We start from the raw sequence: 20,540 nt of genomic DNA on the forward strand, positions 1-20,540 counted from the left end.
AACATATCATTTTAAGATTACTTACCAGATTATGCAGAATGTGCATACTGTTAAACTAAAAGAATTTAAAATCTACTCCCAGTAGCACAAAAACCAAATGTATAAAAATGTTATCATAATAAAAACATCATTCTAAGAAGTACTAAATCATAATTATTCAGCTTTCGGACACTCTTAACCGTTATAAGCAGTCTCTCCCATTAAGCCCAGTATTCACAGTCATTTCTGATGGAGCTTCCAAAAGGGCATGCCACTGTTGAGAGTACCATCTACCCCTGCACTAGACCCTGAATTTAGTAAATGGAGAAGGAGCCTCCATACCCACTAGGGTCAGACAAGATGTTTGACTTGGAAACAAGTTTTTCACTTACCTCCTGCAGCATATATTGATTCAAGTCGGTTACCTAGTTCTTTTTCTTTTTGGTTTTCAGTTAAAGGGCTGACTTCGCTCATTGTCATTTATTAGTGGAATGTCTGTTTGCTGAAAAATCAAGCTGTTCCATAAATCTGTGACCCGTTTTCATCGGGGTTATAAAAATATCAACCCTACCCAAAGTTCCTTTAGTATTACTGGAATGGAAGGAGTGCCTGTCTGTGCACACGTACTGTAAGCCGTGTGGAATAAGCCCAGTGCTGACAGTAACTCCTGTGGCTCATTTAAGTTTAAGATCTTTCTGCAAGCTTGTGCAGTCTCCTTTTTGTTCTTCAGAATTTTGCTTGTTGGCTTGACAATGCAAGGACACCCAACCCTTCTTAGGGCCAGATGCACTAACTTAACAAGCCATTAACGAGCAAGTAGTAAACCCTGGCATGCACTAAAGGCTTCTCCAAGCCATTTTCCGATCACGGTAGCAGCTAACGAAAACGGAATGCAAATGATCCAAAGGCTATTATAATGAGCTGCACTTCCGTTGCAGGCTATTATGAGATGCACCATTTGTTTTCCGATCCCCTTATCGTGAAAAACCTAACGGGAGGTCTACACCTCTTGTTGGGGCAAATCGGAAGAAGAAAAATGTCATCAGGGGTGTCCTTTTTGGACGTCCTTCACTCAAACCCCCCCCCCCCCCCTCTAAAAAGACGTTCTTTTTACAGGCTACAAGCTAATCTACAGTTCAGAGGCAAGAGAATAAAAACTAACCTGACGATACGGAGGAGCCTGACAAGCTGGAGTTACTGGACGCTGCCATGTCTGTCTCTTTCTCACGTGAACCTTCCAGGCCAGAAAAGCTTGCTTTTATTTTTTCAGCCTGGCACAAAGGCAAGCGACGCTTAAGCAGTTTTCAGCTTGCGCTCTTTCCCCCCCCCCCCCCCCACCACGAATCGGGACGTGCGAGGACGCAAATCAAAACTTTTTGGACGTCCCTCCCTCCAGGTCTCTCTCAGCCAATCAAAGCGTGTTTAGCTGATACTGGTAGCAGCTAAACGCGCTGTGATTGGCTGAGAGAGACCTGGAGGGAGGGACGTTCAAAAAGTTTTGATTTGTGTCCTCGCAAGTCCCGATCCTGGGGGGGGAGGGGGTGCAAGCTGAAAACAACCTTAAGCTCGTGTCTCTCTCCTGCTTCTCGCTGCTCAGCCAAAGGGATTCCCGGGAAGTTTGTTTATTACATTTGTACCCCGCGCCTTCCCACACATGGCCGGGTCAATGCAGCTTACATAGTGACGGTATAAAGAATTACAAAGTCGTAAGAAGAATGTACAATCTGTGGTAAACGTTAGTGAAGGACGTCCTTGGCTGCTCGTCAGAGACGACTTTTTTTTTTTATAGTGAAGGACATCCTTGGCATGCGCAGAGTGGCCAGCATAACGCTTGACTGCTCTGTGCATGCTCGACCGGCAGACTGGTTACCGATGGAATAGAGAATGCAAGTGAACTACAACGAGCAGCTCATTTGCATTCCTTTTCCTTGATGCATGCCCGTTCCTTACTGATTCGCTAAGGGAATTGGTAAGGGAAGGGCTTTAACGATTTTTTTAGTGCATCTTCCCCTCAGTACACAATGAGCACAGTTACCTGGTCTTTGGTTGTTCACCGTATTTTATCTTCTTTTGGCTTTGGAAGCTGTGTGCCTTTAATCTGACTTTCCCAATCAAGTGCTTTTAAGTTAAAGATACCTTTTTTTTTTTTTTTTTAAATGAATTTCCCAATAAGAGAGAACAAGAAAAAGAAAAAAGATTAAACTGTTGGAATAACAATAAAATCAGTCAGCCATTAAATGAAAACTATATGAGATGTTTCAGCCTGTCCTCACCAAAACTTGAAATGCTGAGCTAAACACTGTATGATGGAATGCTGCCATAAGGAGGCAGCCAAGTTTTAGAAAAGTCCGTACTACAGTGTTTTAGAAGGGATATGCTGGGTTTGCCTAAAAGAGTGAAATGCATGGAAAGCTCCCCTTTAAAGGTTGTTGGGGCCAATCCAGGCTGAGGATTAGCACAGCTGTGTTTAGAGTACAAGTAGATCAAACTGAAATATTTTAGGGCAGACGAACTGCCTACCACCGGGAGAGTTCCAAATAGAGAGGCATCTGCTGTTAATGCATGCAGTGATCACTCATTATAACAAATGTGCTAGAACTCTACAACTGCAGAAAGCACCATTATAGTCTATGCAGGGTTTTGCCTGCTGTCTCCCGCTTTGGTTTGCTACAGAATTTATCTGCTGTCACCCTGCTGCTGCTCCCTCCTAATGTTTGTCATCTATGTTCTGTGGTTGTCTACTGCAGGCATAGCTGTCTTTTTTTTTTTTTTCAGGTACCCTCACACCCTCCACAGTAGCTTCCTCTCCATCCTTCCCACCGATGCCAACTCTCTCTCGAATGATCTTGGCTTGCAGCTGAGATTATTGCTGCTTCGCTTATTGCAGCTAAAGGTAGTTCTGTCTTTCTTTAGAGCAGAGCCATGGCGCTCCATGGTACCTCTGTTTCTTGAAGTATTTCTCCATATTGCATTGCTGAGAATTGGCGAGCAGAGGCAGGTGATCAGCAATGGGGAAACAGACCATCAGTCACTGTAGCAGTAATGATAAGACTTGACATCTGTTGGTGGAGGAAAACTGAGAAGAGATGGTTGATGGATGGATGAAAGGAAGTGAGGGGAAAGTAGAGACTTAGGGGTGAGAAGGAAGGAAGAATGAGTGGACACTTGGAGGAGGGGGGATGAGAGATGTGAAATAATGGTAGGATGATAGTGAGGAGGTCAACCTTCTCCCATTCCCTCTCACTTAGAGAGGTGTATGGGAATGGGGTTGGTGGGAAGCTTGTAGTAATCCCCCCCTAAGGCCGACAGGAGTCGTTTCCCCTCCCCCCCCCAGGCCTGCGGGACTCCTGCGAGGATAGATGCAGCTTCCTCAGGGTTCCCACGGTGTTACCTTAACTCCGGTCTGTCTCTGACTCATCAGAGTCCAATATGTCCGCCTTCTACAACAGTTGCCTTGGTTCGCATTTCAACTTGAAAGTGAAACTCAGCAGCGTGACTCATTGCAGCATTCCTTCGCTCCTATTGGAGCCATGCCCTGAGTTGCGCAGTCAAGGAAAGAGAATGCTATTGACACTCAGGGCATTGCTCTAATAGGAGCGAAGGTGTGCTGCAATGAGTCTACTGCTGAGTGAGCACACAGGCTCCAGCCAAGTCCAGCACCAGTGTTTAAATATGCTGGAACTACTCAGCGAGGTCATCGCACACCAGCAGACTTGAAGGAAGCAGTGTCAGCAAGGAGCAACCAGCAAAGCAGTGCTGGAGAGGAGTGAGGGGATGGAGGCAGCGACCAAGCTGAGGTGATCGGAGGAGAGGAGGCAGCACTGAGCAGCATGTGGTCAGAAGCAGTGCTGGAGGAGGAGAGGAGTGAGGACAGAGGCAGTGAGCTGAGGTGTCTGGAGGAGAGGAGAAGGCTGTATGACCTGAGCTGTGGCAGTGGAGGAGAGGAGGCAGTGAGCAATGAGTCCTGACCTGCAGAAGAGAACAGCACAAAGATGGGTCATCTGACTACATTTGAGTTTTCTTTCTATAGATTATAGTGGTGGGAACGGAGAAGTGGTTTTCTTTTATTTAGCTGGCTGTTTTTGATACATCTAAAGCATTACTCCCCCCCCCTCCCCCTTTTCGTCTTTGTTGAGGGTTTTTACTGTGTTGCTGTTTGTTGATTAAAGAGCTTTTCTACAAGATGCATTGTAGGTTCAGGCAGGGCTCAGTGTCTTGTCTGTCACATTGTTATGTTGACATTGTACTGATTTTGCATGTTTGGGTAACCAATTCTCTGTATTTTAGTTTGGAAACTCTTCTGTGGGTTTTTTGTCCTTTCTAAGCTTTAGTATATTATTCCAGTTTCTTTGTAGATTGTAGTCCTTTTGCATAGGTATTTACCATGTTTTTTTTGCTGTCAAAGTTGTTGGGCTCTTTTTGGGCTATTATTTTGCATGATTTTAGCTTGAAAATGTTTTACCATCTAGCAACACTAGCTCCCAGATCATGGAAAGAGAAAAGGCTGGCCCAGCTGTACCAAACCTGATCCCTCCACCATGGTTTTGTTTTTTTTTTTTGTTACATTTGTACCCCATGCTTTCCCACTTATGGCAGGCTCAATGCGGCTTACATGGGGCAATGGAGGGTTAAGTGACTTGCCCAGAGTCACAAGGAGCTGCCTGTGCCTGAAGTGGGAATTGAACTCAGTTCCCCAGGACCAAAGTCCACCACCCTAACCACTAGGCCACTCCTCCACTTTTAGTACGTTTTTTTTAAAACTCGCTGTTACTATGGAATTCTATTTCTGTTCAAATATGGAGCATAGACATATATTTGAATTTTCGTCAGGCACTAAAAAGTTATTTCTGATTTCTGCTGTTTTAATTGTTTTGAATCTAGTGTAGCCTGCTTTGACTCTACTTGGATAGAAATGGGATATAAATGCCAGGAATGGAATGGAATTTTGCTCAGTACAGTAGGAAATACACTTTTAATTTTTATTTCTCCTGTGTTGTATTGTTTTACAGAGACTGACTCAGTTCTTCAGTCCTGTGTAATTTTGTTGTGGCAATGGAATAGAAAGCCAACATTCAGAAAAGTATTGATTCAAACAGCAACCATGTTTCATATATTTATTATTCATTTATTAGGATTTATTTACTTCCTTTTTGAATTCACTCAAGGCGGTATACAGTAAGAATAAATCAAACGTAAGCAATAGACAATTACAGCAGTAAAAATATTCAAATAATGCAAAGTATGGTGTAGTGTACTAACTACAATGTCAACATAATAGAACATTTTAATAGACCGTATAGGGTATAAGCAAATATGGAACATACAGATAGGTATGGAATTTCTTTAAATCTGTAAGGGTCGATGTCAAAGAAGTGCTTTTTGTACTTTGCTCGCGATGCAAGACAATTCTGTCTTGGCCACTGTTGGAAACAGGATACTGGGCTTGATGGACCTTCGGTCTGTCCTAGTATGGCAACGCTTATATTCTTATGTCCTTTCAGAAGAGATTAAAAACCTATTTATGTGAATTTGTTGATGTTCTTCCTAGAAATGTGTAACTGAATATTTTGTAACCATTTGTATCTGTATCGTTTAGCTTGTATTTGAACCTATTGTGACAGCCGGATTCGTTTTGTGTATGAAAAAAGATATTACAATTGTATCTCTCTTTGCGCTTTGTCAAAGCAGTCATTTGAAAAGTTGACCTTGGTGTTAGTTTGTATCTTCTGGCTTAATTCACGCAGCTTGAACCTGAACCCAAGTGGATCAGTAAATAACATAAAGGACTTCTATTCTACTAATACCTCAGTAGCCTCAGGGCTAGTGTTTTACAGTGTCATGACTCATTAAACAAACTTGAGAGATTTTTGTAGTTCAGCTGTTGAATTTTTCTTTTAGGGTTGGTGACTGCAATTTGTTATTTATGGGGACTTCTAACAGCAATCTCTGTCTTTTCAAACTGGTTCAAACTTCAGCGGTTGAGAATGATGCATTAATAGTATAGACCACTTCAGTTCTGCCATAGTACTATCAGAGAATTGCTTTGAAAATCGCCTGTCATGTGGCTATAAAGTATGCATGTATCCCGCTTTATCATAAAGTATGGGGCTCCTATACTATGTGGAGATCCCAAACCATGGTGACAGTGTTTCATGAGCCTAGTACTCAACACTTTGCCAGACCATATATTTTTATTTGACTTCTGTTATAGGCTCAAACAACCCTTATTGATTTTTCTGAAGGACTTTAAAGGGGAGGAAGGGATCCATTTGGTTCTGAATACTGAACTAGGATATGGTTTGCTATATGTTTGCAGAAATGAGATTGAAGGGGGGCAGACTCAAGAAAAATGTCAGGAAGTATTTTTTTCACGGAGAGAATGGTGGATGCTTGGAATGCCCTCTCTCGCGGGAGGAGGTGGAGATGAAAACGGTAACGGAATTCACAAATGCGTGGGATAAACATAAAGGAATCCTGTTCGGAAGGAATGGATCCTCAGAAGGTTAGCCGAGATTGGGTGGCAGAGCCGGTGGGGGGAGGTGGGCCTTGTTCTGGGCAGACTTATACGGTCTGTGCCCTGAAAATGGCAGAAACAAATCAAGGTCAGGTATACACATAAAGTAACACATATGAGTTTAAATTGTTGGGGCAGACTAGATGGACCGTGCAGGTCTTTTTCTGCCGTCATCTACTATGTTACTATGGAGATCTCATGATGGGACTAATGGTTTATGGGCTCCCAAGGACTATTGTGCAAACCGTATGCCAGCAACAAAGATTACAGCTATACCAGGCTTTTCTCTATCAAGTAATACCAACAAAGTACCTGCTATCATCAAATCTTAAGTGGCAGACATTGTGGTCGCCATGTGTGCAGTAGATGTGTGAGGCCTTTTTCTATTGTTGAAGAGGAGGGATTCAGGAATTAACTTTAATACCTGCAGTTTGGTATGACAGCTGACCTCTGGACACACAAACAAAGCAACCACAGCTACATAACTGTGACTGTACAGTATATTGATTACTGGCAAACTGAATTATGTATCTTGGCTACTCGATTACTGGATGAAAATCTTACCTCAGAAAATATAAATCTGACAGTGAAGTCTATTCTGGTCAAGTTTTGTGTACAATGTCATTTAGTATGTTACAATGTGTTCACTACAGACAATGCTACTAATATGAAAGCTTTCTTTCGAGAAATCACACAGACTGGATTTTCATGTCGTAATCTAAATCTTGTTTTGTCGCAATGACTGTAGCAGACAAATGCTTATGGCACTGGTTTGCCACCTGAGGTAGCCAAATTTATTGACACCTCAAAATAACTAGTGATGTTGGCAAATCAGCTGGTAACAACACTTAAACAGTTTGTAGTTAACAGTGTGCTGTTAAAACTGAAATCAGTGGCAACAAATTTTTCAACCATGCAATGAGCCAGGTTTTAATAGAAAATTTTTTTTCATCTGCTGGCCGATATGATTGAAAACTTGGTTAATGCCATTCAAGATTTGGAACCAGTTGATGTGGCCACAAAATGCCTCTCTACTGAGAAAAGCCCTTCATTGCATCTGGTGTTAACCTTCAGATCTAAAACTGCAAAAGCAAATCACTCAAAAAGCTTCAGACAGTACCATCATCTTAACAATGCAAAGCACATCTGCTTACTGTGCTGAATGTATATTTCACAGTTCATTAATTGCATTGTACCTCAGCTTTGCTGGATCTACGGTTTAAAAACATCTTTGGAATATTAGCACCAACTGAATATGCACAGGCACTGTCCAACTTGAAAGAGATGGTGGATAGCGTGCCAGCAGCAGACACTCCAGAAGATGACTCATCTGCCTTGCAACAACCCAATAAGAAGATAAAACTAGGGGAAATTTTCTTGGGAGGCCTCTATTCTTTTTCTTCATCTTCTTCAAATATATCTGAGGTATGTATATATTTTCTTTTCTTTAGCTATTTCAATATTTTATATCTATTTGTAATGACAATATTACTTGCAAAATACACCTTCACATTCAAAACAATTTCTCAGCTGAATGCATACTTGACTACTACTGACAAAAAATCACTGACATCTGGTCTTACTGGAAGTCAAAATCAACTAAGTGGAAAAATCTTTCTGAAGTTGCCAAATGAGTCCTTGGAGTGCCTGTTGCCAGCACATCATCCGAATGGTCATTTTCAATGGCTAGCCGTGTTCTCAAGACTAGATGATCACAGCTAGGATCACATACTGCGTGGACAGAGATTACTCGTGGGTCAGGGATAGGTTAGATTTTTGCAGGGACAGGTTGGATTTTTGTCCCCATGCAACTCCCTGCTCTCACATACCACCATTGTAATATAAAGGGTAATGGTATTTGATATACCCCCTTTTTGTGGTACAACCAAAACAGTTTGTTATATGCAGGTACTTCTCTGTCCCTAGTTGGCTGACAATATAATTTTTTGTACCTGGTACAATGGAGGGTTAAGTGACTTAACCCGGGTCCCAAGGAGCTATAGTGGGAATCAACCCATTGCATTAACCATTTGGCTACTCCTCCATTCCAGCTTAATCCTTGGGCAAGACTAGGTAGTTACCTAGGGCAACAGCTTGAAGGGTGGCAAAGAGCAGCTGCATCAGAGCAAAACAATAGATCCTGACAGTCACACGACTCAGAAATGTCGGCACATACTTTTACCTGCAAGAGTGAATTTGGGAGAACAAGGATTTGATTTTCATGATTACAGACAGAAATAAAGACTACCTAAGTGGACTGGCATAATGTAATCACACACAAATTTGTAATCTTTCTATTCTATAGGCATCCACTCCTCTACTATTCTATAGGCAGAAACTCTGCCAAGATTGGGTGAAATAAAATGTTTTGTTTTTTTTTTAAATTGTTTTTAGCCTGGTTTCAATCACTTATCTCCCTTGCCTTTTTCTCGGGATTGTAAGCGCTCTGGGAAGTGACCTATTCCTGAATATTTACCACCATCCTACTCATCAGAATGAGTCCTTCAGCTGCTGCCACCCAGCCTCCCAAGTCTACATTTAACTTATTTGGTGGCCTCTTCAGGCCAGGAGCTATCCCATTCACTCCCCCCCCCCCCCCCCACCACCGAGTCCTTCATCAGATTGGATGCAGTGTTTTCCCCACAGCAGACTGAAACAGGAACTCTCAGTAGCCATTGATGGAGGAACAGGCAGGGCAGGAGTGATTGGGATAGCTCTTACCTGAAGAGGCCCCCAGGGAAGTTAAAAGGTAGGTCCAGGGAGTACCTTCGGGTGGGTTTGTGGGGGCTGGCTTGATGGCACTCACTCTCCAGGGGAGTGGGACAGGTGGTCAGCTGCTATAGGCCAAGTTTGTAAAGGTTTGAGGGGGGGGGGGGGGCTGGGGCGGTGGCAGAGTGGCCTAGTGGTTAGAGCACGGGTCCTGTAATCCAGAGGTGGCCGTCTCAAGCCCCACTGCTGCTCCTTGTGATCTTGGGCAAGTCACTTAACCCTCCATTGCTTCAGGTACAAACTTAGATTGTGAGCCCTCCTGGGACAGAGAAATATCCAGTGTACTTGAATGTAACTCACCTTGAGCTACTACTGAAAAAGGTGTGAGCAAAAAATCTAAAATAATAATAATAAAATCTAATGTGAACTAGGGCTGTGATTTGGTGCCATGAACCTCATTTCCCCCATTTTATATCCCCTTCCAAGTAATCTAATGCAGTCATCACAGGCCAGGTCCACACCCATGTCCCTACTGACACTGGATGAATTATGATTTAGTCTCTAGGGGGTCTCTCTTACAAAGCCATGCTGTAAATGAGAGGAAGCCCATAGGAACTGAATGGGCTCCCCTCCATTTACCACACAGGAATCGCTAGTGCGGCTTTGTAAAAGAGGCTTTAGGTGGTTTTTGTCCAGTAATGACAGCAGTTGAGAGCGGTCTTCCTTGTCATAAAAAGATTCTCCGGGACAAGCAGGCTTATGTATTCTCACAAGTGGGTGATGCCGACCCACATCACCTGGTCCAGGACTTATAAAAAATATAAGTACAGCTTTGTGGAGCGCAAGACACGCTCCACTGCACATGTGCCTTCCCACCTGCTGCGTGATCTCAATCTCCTCGGTTCTTTTTCTACTGCAGCGAGGAGAGGGCATGTTTAAAAAAAATTTTTTTTTAAATTATCCTCTTCTCATAACGCTCGGTTCTAAAGAGCTTTCTTGTGCCTTTTAGCAACTTTTTTTTTTTTCCGTCCAAAATTGTGTTCCCAATTGTGGAACCCCCGTATTTTGTTTTTCCCTTATTTTTTTTGTTGATTTTTTCCTGGTTTTAAGTTTCCTTTCTTTTTTGTTGTCGTACAGACGCTTTTAGGCCTTTGCTTTGTCTGGGATATTTCCCTTCGTTTTTTGCCGTGCCCTTCCCCTTTTTCAGGCACCATCGCTTCGTTTAATTTAGCTGAGGAAGTATTTCCTTCCATGTCCACGAAGGTTCCCAGTGGCGTAGCGCTGTACCTGGTGCAATCAGATGATCTCTGGCAAGGACACCCATTTTTGGTGTCTACAGTGTCTGTCTGACTATAGCCCCCACTAACTACTACTACTACTTACTAACTGTCCTCTGTCTTCGCTTAAAGAAGAGGACTCTGATTTCCAGAGAAGCTCAGTGAGAGAAAATGTTTGGAGCCAAGTCTGGTTCATTGGCATCGAGGTTAGAGGTGTTGGCATCAACGTAGAGCGTTGCACCGGGAGCGTCATTAAGCATGGCTGCTGCTAGACCTTTAGACACTGAAAGCCCCCCCCCCCCCCCGGGTCCTTCCACTGTCAGACCGGACCTCGAGGCAACGTCCTTGAGGCCAAGAAGCATAGTCATCGGTCACACTCGACGCATGGTGCTGGGAGCTCCAGGGTGTTTGAAGGATTTGGCACGTGAGAAGCGGCGCCAGGAGGACTGCTCCCCTTCCATACAGGAGGTGCAGATGTGCCAGTCTCCCAGCAGCCAGGACCCAGCTCCCGCATCGACCCCAGAGGTTCTGCAACCTGTGCCTGAGCTGGCACCCCCAGTGTCGGCCCTTGATATGTGCATCTGGGCTTTGCTCCCTGAACTGCTGGATGGCTGCATGCAACGGGTTGCATTGGCATCCGGGGTGCTTGCCTACCTTGCCTACTGTTGCGGCCTGCATGGCCCTCAGCCTGCTGTGCGACGTCTAACACCGATGCCACATCTGCTCCAGTGTCAACTGCTACCTAAGCTGGCACTTCCTTGACGTCGATGGAGGAAGCTTTGCCAGAGTCAAGATGGGAACTGACTTCTCGATGCTGTTCTTGAGCAGAATACCCGACATGACAAGTCTGTTCAGGAAGGTAGTGTTGCAGAATCTTTTTGGGGTCTGAAATCCAACTCCACCCTCCTAGTCCCATTTTATTCTGTTCCAGGCTGCACTCTCATTCAGATTATATATAGTTTCAGGTTGTTTTTGGGGAGCCTGGATGCTAAGGATTCCCTGCTTGTGAGAATACATAAGCCTGCTTGTCCTTGGAGAAAGTGAAGATACTTACCTGTAGCAGGTGTTCTCCAAGGGCAGCAGGCTTTATATTCTCACAATTCCCTCCCCCTCCGATCTCCTCTACCACCAGAGCCGCTGGTGGGAGGCGGGACTGGTGGTTGGGAGGCGGGGATAGTGCTGGGCAGACTTATACGGTCTGTGCCCTGAAGAGGACAGGTACAAATCAAAGTAAGGTATACACAAAAAGTAGCACACATGCGTTTATCTTGTTGGGCAGACTGGATGGACCGTGCAGGTCTTTTTCTGCTGTCATCTACTATGTTACTATGAGGCATATTTTCAAAGCACTTTGGGAGGCTAAGTTCCATAGGTTTCTATGGAACTTTGGGAGGCTAAGTGCTTTGAAAATAAGCCTCTATATATGTTACTCTTATTTTTACTTGAGTATTAAACTGAGGAGACCGCGTTTGCTCGGCAGGCAGGAAGCATGTGTGCATGTGCAGTACAGCGTGTCTCATGCTCCAGAAAGTGCTACTTATACTGACCGGGCGACACGTGTCGGCATCACCCACTTGTGAGAATATAAAACCTGCTGTTTTCGGAGGACGCCTGTTACAGGTAAGTATCTTCACTTTTTCTACACATGAAGCATTAGAGCTTTAGTGTTGCTACTATTGAGTTTTTCTCATTCTTGTTGTAGATGGCACAGAGAATTTTATTACAGCGGGTTCTGTCCCCCTATCTGAAGAGCCTTTCTGTGAGTCTTCAGTGCCACTCCTCACTGCTCGTCGTGGGTTTGCAGGCCCTGTGTCGCCACTCTCTGCCAACATCGGTTGCCCGTGCTGCACACCTGCATGCCGTTCGAAGTTTTTCCTCCTCTCCTGTGTGCAGAGTTGCTTTCAATGTCCAGGATGGAGAGGATTTCCATAAGCGAGTCATCAAAAGTGAGACGCCAGTGATTGTAGACTTTCATGCTGAGTGAGTACTTACACCAAGTTTCCATGTTTATTCAGCATTTGATATCCTGCACATCATGTAAAATATCTGAGCAGTTTACAATCCTAGTATGATAGTTTAATTGAGAAGCAACTAGAAGAGGAGTGGGGAGAAGGGGCAGGCAGTATAGAAAGGGAGAAAAATGGAACTACAGTAACTGATAGGAAAGAGGGGTAAGTGAAAGGAATAGATAAGGATGAGAATTACAACTAAAGTAGCTGGCAGGCTCAAATTCAGAAAATGCAGCAGTTTCAAGAAAAAGGATCTTCAAAGAAAAATGTCTTGATCGGATTCAAATTTGCTTAAAGAGGTTTGTGATCTGAGCTGCAGGGGTAGAGTTCCATAGAGTGGGGCTTACAACAGAGAAAGTAGAGTGACGCCTGTTGTCATATATTTGATTAATGACCAAGAGATGTTACTGGGATGAACAAAGAGCCAGTGATGGAGGATGAGGTGCCAAAAAATGGGGGAACCATTGTTTGTTTTTAAACATCAAGAGGAGAATCTCATAGATTATTATGTGTGGAATCGGTAACTGTGCAGCCTTTAGAAAAGGAGTAACAATCAAATCTGCACAGTAAAGCTTCATGGTAAGAGCACTGTCACAAAACACGTCACCTGCCTGGGGCTACCCCGCAACCACTTAGAGGGTCTATCCCCAGCACAGCTCAGGCCCATCTGCATCTGCTGCTTATGCTCTACCGTAGCACCCTCCTCCCACCGACTGGGTCACAACCGCCTCTGGGCGAGTCTCCCGCTTTCTAATTATCCCCAGTGATTTCTAGGTTACTGGAGGCCCAGTGGTCCCACAGTTCCCAGAAAGCACTCGCAGACCCAACACACAAACCACAAGGATTCTTTATCAGTCCAGACAAGCAGGGGCAATAAACTAAATTGTTGAAATATTAGCACAATGAACAAAAAAGGTGCAAACAGTAACAGGTAACTGAAATATGGATCAATTATAACACTAAGTAAACATTTGTTTACTTTCTAAAAAGTACTTGGGGAGATCAGGAAATATGCTTCTCTCAGATTATCAAATATAACTGATCACAGGGCTTCTGCAAAGACAGCTTTTTCTCTCTTCCTCCTGGCTAAAACTGTGGCAAAAGCCAGTACATTCCAAATGAAATGGAGCTCCTGGGCCAATCAGAGCCCAGAACAAGAAGTTTGAAAGTATACTGCAGACTGCCGTTCCAAAAGGCTTAAACGAAGAAAATAGCCTTGGTTCTGAAGCAGCTTCAAAATATAAACATGCACCACCTGCTGGCCAAACTAGAGAAATACACTTCAGGAAATACCCAATACATTTTACAAGCTTAAAACAGTGTTCTGTCACAAGCATGCATTGTCTAACATTCTTCTTTATAAAAGACTGATTGCTGGGTCTGCAGTATCATCCGAGTAACTGCGACTCAGTTCTTGGACCCAGCTCTCATTCCTCAGACTGCAGAGGAGTCCTGGCCATATCCATTTTGTGACTCTTGCATGTTGATACAGGAATGTGCTGGTGGTGGATTCCCAACTTTTATCGGTTTGGTTCCAGGATACAAAGGCACACTTAAAATGACTTCCCATCCATCAACAGCATATTAAGCAGATGATGTTAACACACCCACAGATTAAAAATAGTCTATAAAATCTGTAGAACACCAGATGGTTAACATCCCTGTAGAGTGAAATAAATTTTCAGATCTGCATTCCATGCCAGTCCCTGTACCAGAGGATTGTTGCTGTACACAGTTGACTGTCTCAGCTCTGTTTGAAGCAGGTTCTGATTAGGCTTCTGGAAGTCCAGGAGCTGCAAGAATGTACTGAGCCATAAAAGTGAGAGAAACCTCATCAGTGTTTTAGATTCTTGATAGATTTCTGTGGTACAAGCAGAGCAGTTAGTTTACATATTTATATACAGGTATTTTCACTGTCCATAGTGGGCTGACAATCTGTTTTTGTACTTGTGGCAATGTAAGACAAGACTGGGATCACTTTAGATGCAGGCCAGAGTGTTTCTGGTGTTATAAGTGTGATTGGCGAACACTGAAATGAGTAGCATTCAGCAACCGGAGCGAGTTCTGAGACAGCACCCAATTCTGGGTGTGCGAGACATTTGTATTGATGATATTCTGTAAATAGTAAATAGTTTCTTATTAGAATCTATACTTCTTAATGAAAGATGCAGATGAGTTGTTCTGTACTGTCAAAAGCAATAAATAAAATTTTTCAAGTTAATTTAAGTAGTTATTTTTTAGCGTCAGCTTCCACTGTTCTGCTCAAGTGGGTGTTATCCTTTTCTACCAGCAGGTGGAGGTAGAGAAAAAAACCAAATTCTACCAGTGACATCACTGGCATAAGCTGGAGTGCTCTCTGGAACAATCCAGTATTTTTCTCTACGGTCAGCAGGCGGTAGGTCGTGCTGACGGTGCTTTATGGTCCCTGGCTTAGTTCTTTGCTCTGTTGGCTACGGCTGTACAACTTGGTCGAGCCTAACTGCTGCTCCCAGGGTTCTGATCTTGGGACCGTACCAAATCGAGCATTGAGCCTGGCTCCGCAGCCCCCTTCACATTTCTTAGTGCCTCTGGGTGAGGCTTTGGCTCGGTCCCATAGAGCATTGCTCGAGGCTGCAGGTCCCCATCTTCCCACCCCAATTGCCTGTACACCCTGTTTGGATGTAATCTCCAGAGGCTCCCCTGCAGCCCCAGGTGTGAAAATAATAATTTGGATTTGGCCTGGCTCAGCTTTATTATTTGTTTAAGGGAATAAATTATGAAACCTTTAAGCTGGTACTGCAGCTTTAAGTTATAAAAAAAAAAAAAAAAAAGAAGAAAAAGCCTAGAGCAGAGTACAGTCAAATCCCTTTCTCTAAGGAGCAGAGGATTTCCCTGCTTCCAGCACCTAACGAGAGCAAGAGACCAGCACAGTTACCAGAGCCCCGGGCCAAGATGGGCCAGTGCGCATCTACCGCATGACTGGGCTTGGCATTCGAGGGCCGTAATGCTTGGCAGCTGGGTTTGGCTGCTGTCTTTTTTTTTTTTTTTTTTTTTTCCCCACTTCCCCGGCTGTTTGAGTTTAGAAATGGACCCCAGGAGGCGCTGATGTTCTGCATGTTCATGCCTGCCAAGACATCGGGACCAGTGGTCATTTTCCCCACAGCTGCATTTTCTTTTACCACCACGACTTAGAGGGGTGGGGGGTATCTCTCCCTTACCAACTTTATGCCTGCCTACGGGGGGGGGGGATGTCTCATTGGGATTCTCAGGCTTCTTTGGCCCTTTTGGTTGCTCAGGGGGTCCCATTGTATTCAGCAGGCAGGATTTGAGACCCTCCTTGGAGGGGGCCCCACTTTTTCTCTCCTGGGCCACTATGGGTCACATAGTTGTCCCAGGGTGGGTCACCTGTGGATTGGGGAGACCTTGGAGGAGGTTTTGGAGGTTCCTTCCCTCAGAAGGATGAACCCATGCTTCCCATGGGATCCGGCATATTCGCCAGAAGCAAAAAAACAAACAAAAAAAAAACCCAATTTATCTTGTTGCAAGTCTTCCCTTGTAAGGGCACCTGCGATAGGGGGTGGACGGCCACATTTCTCCGTTCCTGGTGTTTGGTGCCCCCAGTGGGCCCTCTAGGGTCCGATTCTCTTGGTACCCTGGTTCAACAGATCTCACACATGGCTGCAGGGCAGTCTGTGGGGAGGCTTGGCCCTTATGGAGGACCATGAGTTGTACGGGGGCAGTTTCTTGACCTGCTCTTTTGGGGAGAGCCTCCATTCTTTTACCCCATATTTGGCAGCTTGATAGCTAGGCTCTATCTGCATGGCTTCATGCAGATGATGGTGTTCCTGGAGTTGCTTGAGTGGTTCCCTTGGTTGGGACTTTATCTCCAGGTTGTGGTGGCGGTCTTTTGGAACAGGGTACCATAGCCTAATGGTTACAGCAGCAGCCTATGTCCCAAGGTTACGGTCCAAGCTTTACGGGGTCCGGTCATGCTAAGTGTTGGGTACACTGCTTTTCAGTTGCGTTTACTCCTTTGAACAGCCTGAAGATGTTAATGTTGGACATTTGGGGGGGAGGGGGCTCTGGAGCTGTCTAATTCCCCGAGAGGGGAAAAAAAACAACAAAGTTTGGGGATGGCCACCATCAGTCCGCTCAATGCCTTCCAGACCAGGTGAGGGGTCTGAGTCGTTTCCTCCACCCCCCCCCCCCCCAGTTGAATTCATTTGTGGCTCTGTGAGTCCACGGGTTCCTCAGGTGGGTCTGGGGATGGCCAGACTCCTACATTTGGGGGGCGCTCAGCTCCTCTTGCTTTCTTCCACAACGATTGGGCACATGTCACCTCAGCTTAGTGGGTTCTGGGGTGGTTGGAAGGAGGCACTCTTCAGAATTCACACTGTGCAATTCCCAGCCACATACATGACCTTCCCCTATGATTCAGCTCTAAAGAGCCAGGCTGTCGCTCTACGTCTCTGTGACCTGGGGGCTGTGGCTCCTGTTCGGCTATGGCATCCCATATGTTTTCAAAGTGATGGTGGTGATGGTGTCTGCGCACTCCAAGCAGCCAGGTATTCCCAGACTGGAAGTCTGTTTGGTCTGTCTCGACTCCAGGGGTGGTCTTGTTGCCTCTCAGGTCATTTCTCTCCTAAATTCCCTGGGCTGGGAGGTTATCCAGCCCTCAAGCCTTCTGGGCCTGTCTTAGCCCCTGGGGTATCTCAGGGTTTGTTTCAGCTTGGCCAGAGGGAGGGTTTCTTCCGAGAGAGCACACAGAGCAGTGCAAGGTACTGTGGCACTGGTTGTGCTGTCTCCCAACCCCACGGATTGGGGCTGCATGGCCGCACCGCTGAAGGCGGTGCCTTGGGTGCGGACTCTAAGCATCCTCCAGTGGGTCCGATCGCCTCGCAGATCTTCCTTGGTCCTCTGCCCCCCACTTCCAAGGCGGGCTCCATCTAGCTTGGTGGGACAGTCTGGCTCTCCTGCTGGGAGAGGTCCATTTGCCTTTCCTGCTGTGGCTTCTAGTCTCCTTGGATACAGGTCATCTCAATGGGGGATCTCATGGCCTGGGTCAGGGTACACAGGCCACTGGACAGGCCAGGAGGCGTCCTGATCCTTACAGTCACCTGGAGATCTGGGCAGTCTGCAGGGCTCGACATATTTTTGGCCGCTCCTCAGGGGAAAGTGGTCAGGGTGAGCTCAGTCAATGCCATGGTGTTGTTGTACATACTCAAGCAAGGTGGCTCTGGTGGGCCCTGGGAGCCATTTGTTTGTCGGTGGCTAGAGATCCATCTATAGACCCTTTCAACGGCTCACATTATGGGCAAAGACTATGTGTAGGTGCACTTTCCCAGGCGTTCTTGCCTGGTTCTGGGGGAGTGGGAGCTAGGCACAGGCCTTTCAGCTCATTCTAGACCGCCAGGGCTCTCTGAAGTTCGTATTGCTGGCATCTCAGCTCAATGCAGAGCAATTCTTCAATTGGCAGAGGGAACCAGCCTATCAGGATACTGATGTCCTGGTGTAGCATTGGCTGGTGTGGGAGCCTTCTCATGTTCTACCTCGGATACACTATCTGCTGCGCAGGATAGCACAGTCACAAACAGAAGGAAAATACTCTACCAAAAAGGGGGACACCAAAAAAATGGGAAAGTAGGATAGCACATCATCTGGTCTTGCTTGTGGCTGGATTGGCCTCACAAGCCTTGGTATGCGGATCTCCAGCATTTGCTGTTGGAGGCTCTTCTTCCTCTACCCCAGTGGTCAGGATCTGCTGTGGCAAGAGTTGGTATAATTGGAAGACAAAGATCCATTTGGCTTATAATATGGCCATTGAGAGGAGGTGCTTAGTGCAGCCAGGGGTGGTCTTTCTACTCTGCCTGGCATGTTGCGGATCTAGGTGTGATGGCCAGTCTTTTTCTCACTGGAGGGCTCGTGTCCTAGAGCTTTGGGCTTCCTACAGCAAGGCCTGGAACAAGGCTTGGCTTTGTGCTCCCTAAGGTTCCAGTACCTGCGATCTCCAGTTCCATTATGTCCAACAGATCAATCCAGAGACATAGTAAGTGATGGCAGATAAAGACCTGAACGGTCCTTCCAGTCTGCTTAACAGTCACACTCATTATCAGTTCATGATTAAATCAACAATGACCATATTACATACTTGATCGTGGTCTTTCATTGAAGTTTCTGGGGCATAGGCTGTAAAAGTCTACTCAGCACTGTCCTCACTTCCAACTACTGAGTTGCCATTGAAGCCCTTTCCAGTCCATCCTAAACTGGATTGGCATATACAGAACATAGACCTGCTGTTAGTAATATGTAACCTGTCATTAAAATCGTCCTTAGTACCTGAAGATTGGAGAGTGGCTAATGTGACACCTATTTTTAAAAAGGGTTCTAGGGGTGATCCGAGAAATTATAGATCGGTAAGCCTAACATCTGTAATGGGCAAAATAGTAGAAACTATTATAAAGAATAAAATTATGGAACACGTAGACAAACATGGTTTAATGGGACAGTCAGCATGGGTTCAGCCGAGGGAAGTCGTGCCTCACGAACTTGCTTCATTTCTTTGAAGGCGTGAATAAACATGTGGATAATGGTGAGCCAGTTGATGTAGTGTATCTAGATTTTCAGAAAGCTTTTGATAATTTCCTCATGAGAGACTCCTGAGAAAAATGAAAAGTAATGGGATAGGAGGCAAGGTTCTGATGGGGATTAGGAATTGGTTATTGAACAGAAAACAGAGGGTAGGGTTAAATGGTCATTTCTCTCAATGGAGGAGAGTGAACAGTGGAATTCTGCAGGGATCTGTACTGGGACCGATACTATTTAACATATTTATAAATGATATAGAAATCGGAATGACGAGTGAGGTGATCAAATTTGCAGATGATACAAAACTGTTCAAGGCTGTAAAACACATGTGGACTTTGAAATATTGCAGGAAGACCTTAGGAAATTGGAAGACTGGGTGTCCAATGGCAGATGAAATTTAATGTGGACAAATGCAAGGTGACGTACATTGGAAAGAATAATCTGAATCACAGTTACCTGATGCTAGGGTCCACCTTGGGAGTCAGCGCTCAAGAAAAAGATCTGGGTGTCGTAGATAATACGCTGAAATCTTCTGCTCAGTGTGTGGCAGCAGCCAAAAAAGCAAACAGGATGCTAGGAATTATTAGGCAAGGGATGGTGAATAAGACCGAAAATACTATAATGCCTTTGTATTGCTCCATGGTGCATCCGCACCTTGAGTATTGCGTTCAGTTCTGGTCACCATATCTTAAAGATATAGTGGAATTAGAAAAGGTTCAAAGAAAAGCGACTAAAACGATAAAGGGGATGGAACTCCTCTGGTATGAGGACAGGCTAAAGAGGTTAGGGCTCTTGAGTTTGGAAAAGAGACAGATGAGGGGAGATATGATTGAGGTCTACAAAATCCTGAGTGGTGTAGAACATGTAGAAGTAAATAGATTTTTTTTTACTTGTTCCAAAAGTACAAAGACTAGGGGACACGTGAGGAAGTTACATGGAAATACTTTTAAAACAAATAGGAGGAAATATTTTTTCACTCAATGAATAGTTAAGCTCAGGAACTCTTTGCTGGAAGAGGTGGGTAACAGCAGTTCCTTAGCATCCCTCCGGACCGGACCAGGATTGGACTGTTGGGTTGTGCCCGCCTACCAGCAGGTGGAGACTGAGAAAAAACTCTGACTGTAGAGAGCCAATAGAAGCCCTGGCCATGTGACCTTAGCCTCAGTATTTTCTCAGTCTCTCAGCAGGTAGGAAGTGAGCCCATTAGTCTCTCTCTCTCTTTTTCTCTATAAGATATAAGATATTACAGATATATTTATAATACTTCTTCTGTGCCTGGAATCGTAATTAGAGGCTTGACAGGGTTTCTTTTCTTTCTTTGACAGCCTCTGGGGTGTTAAACTCGGGTGTCTCGAGTCCACCCCCCTTCCTCCCCATCTCCCTGGCTTAGCAGGGAAGGGCCGTCCCTTTCTCTGGAAAGGTGTACCGTCTTTGGGAGAGGCAGCCACTTTTAATAGGCAGCAGTTTTTAAAGAATTAAATCAAGTAA

The 20,540-nt window shown here is 45.0% G+C and overlaps 1 protein-coding gene across 9 annotated transcripts in view; it reads left to right on the plus strand.

The window, feature by feature from the left end:
* The window catches only part of TXN2 (thioredoxin 2), a 253,113-nt gene that overhangs the window by 179,619 nt on the left and 52,954 nt on the right, over window positions 1-20,540 (plus strand). For 7 of the 9 annotated variants that reach the window (XM_030206837.1, XM_030206806.1, XM_030206819.1 and 4 more), the window contains one exon: window positions 12,182-12,459. In XM_030206837.1, the coding sequence (XP_030062697.1) occupies window positions 12,182-12,459 (278 nt within the window). Of the gene's footprint in view, window positions 1-3,686; window positions 3,777-3,847; window positions 3,869-12,181; window positions 12,460-20,540 lie in introns of those variants that run through there. The other 2 variants (XM_030206848.1, XM_030206855.1) reach the window with 2 other exon arrangements.

This window comes from Microcaecilia unicolor, chromosome 1 (genome assembly GCF_901765095.1).
Source record: "Microcaecilia unicolor chromosome 1, aMicUni1.1, whole genome shotgun sequence".
Taxonomy (NCBI): domain Eukaryota; kingdom Metazoa; phylum Chordata; class Amphibia; order Gymnophiona; family Siphonopidae; genus Microcaecilia; species Microcaecilia unicolor.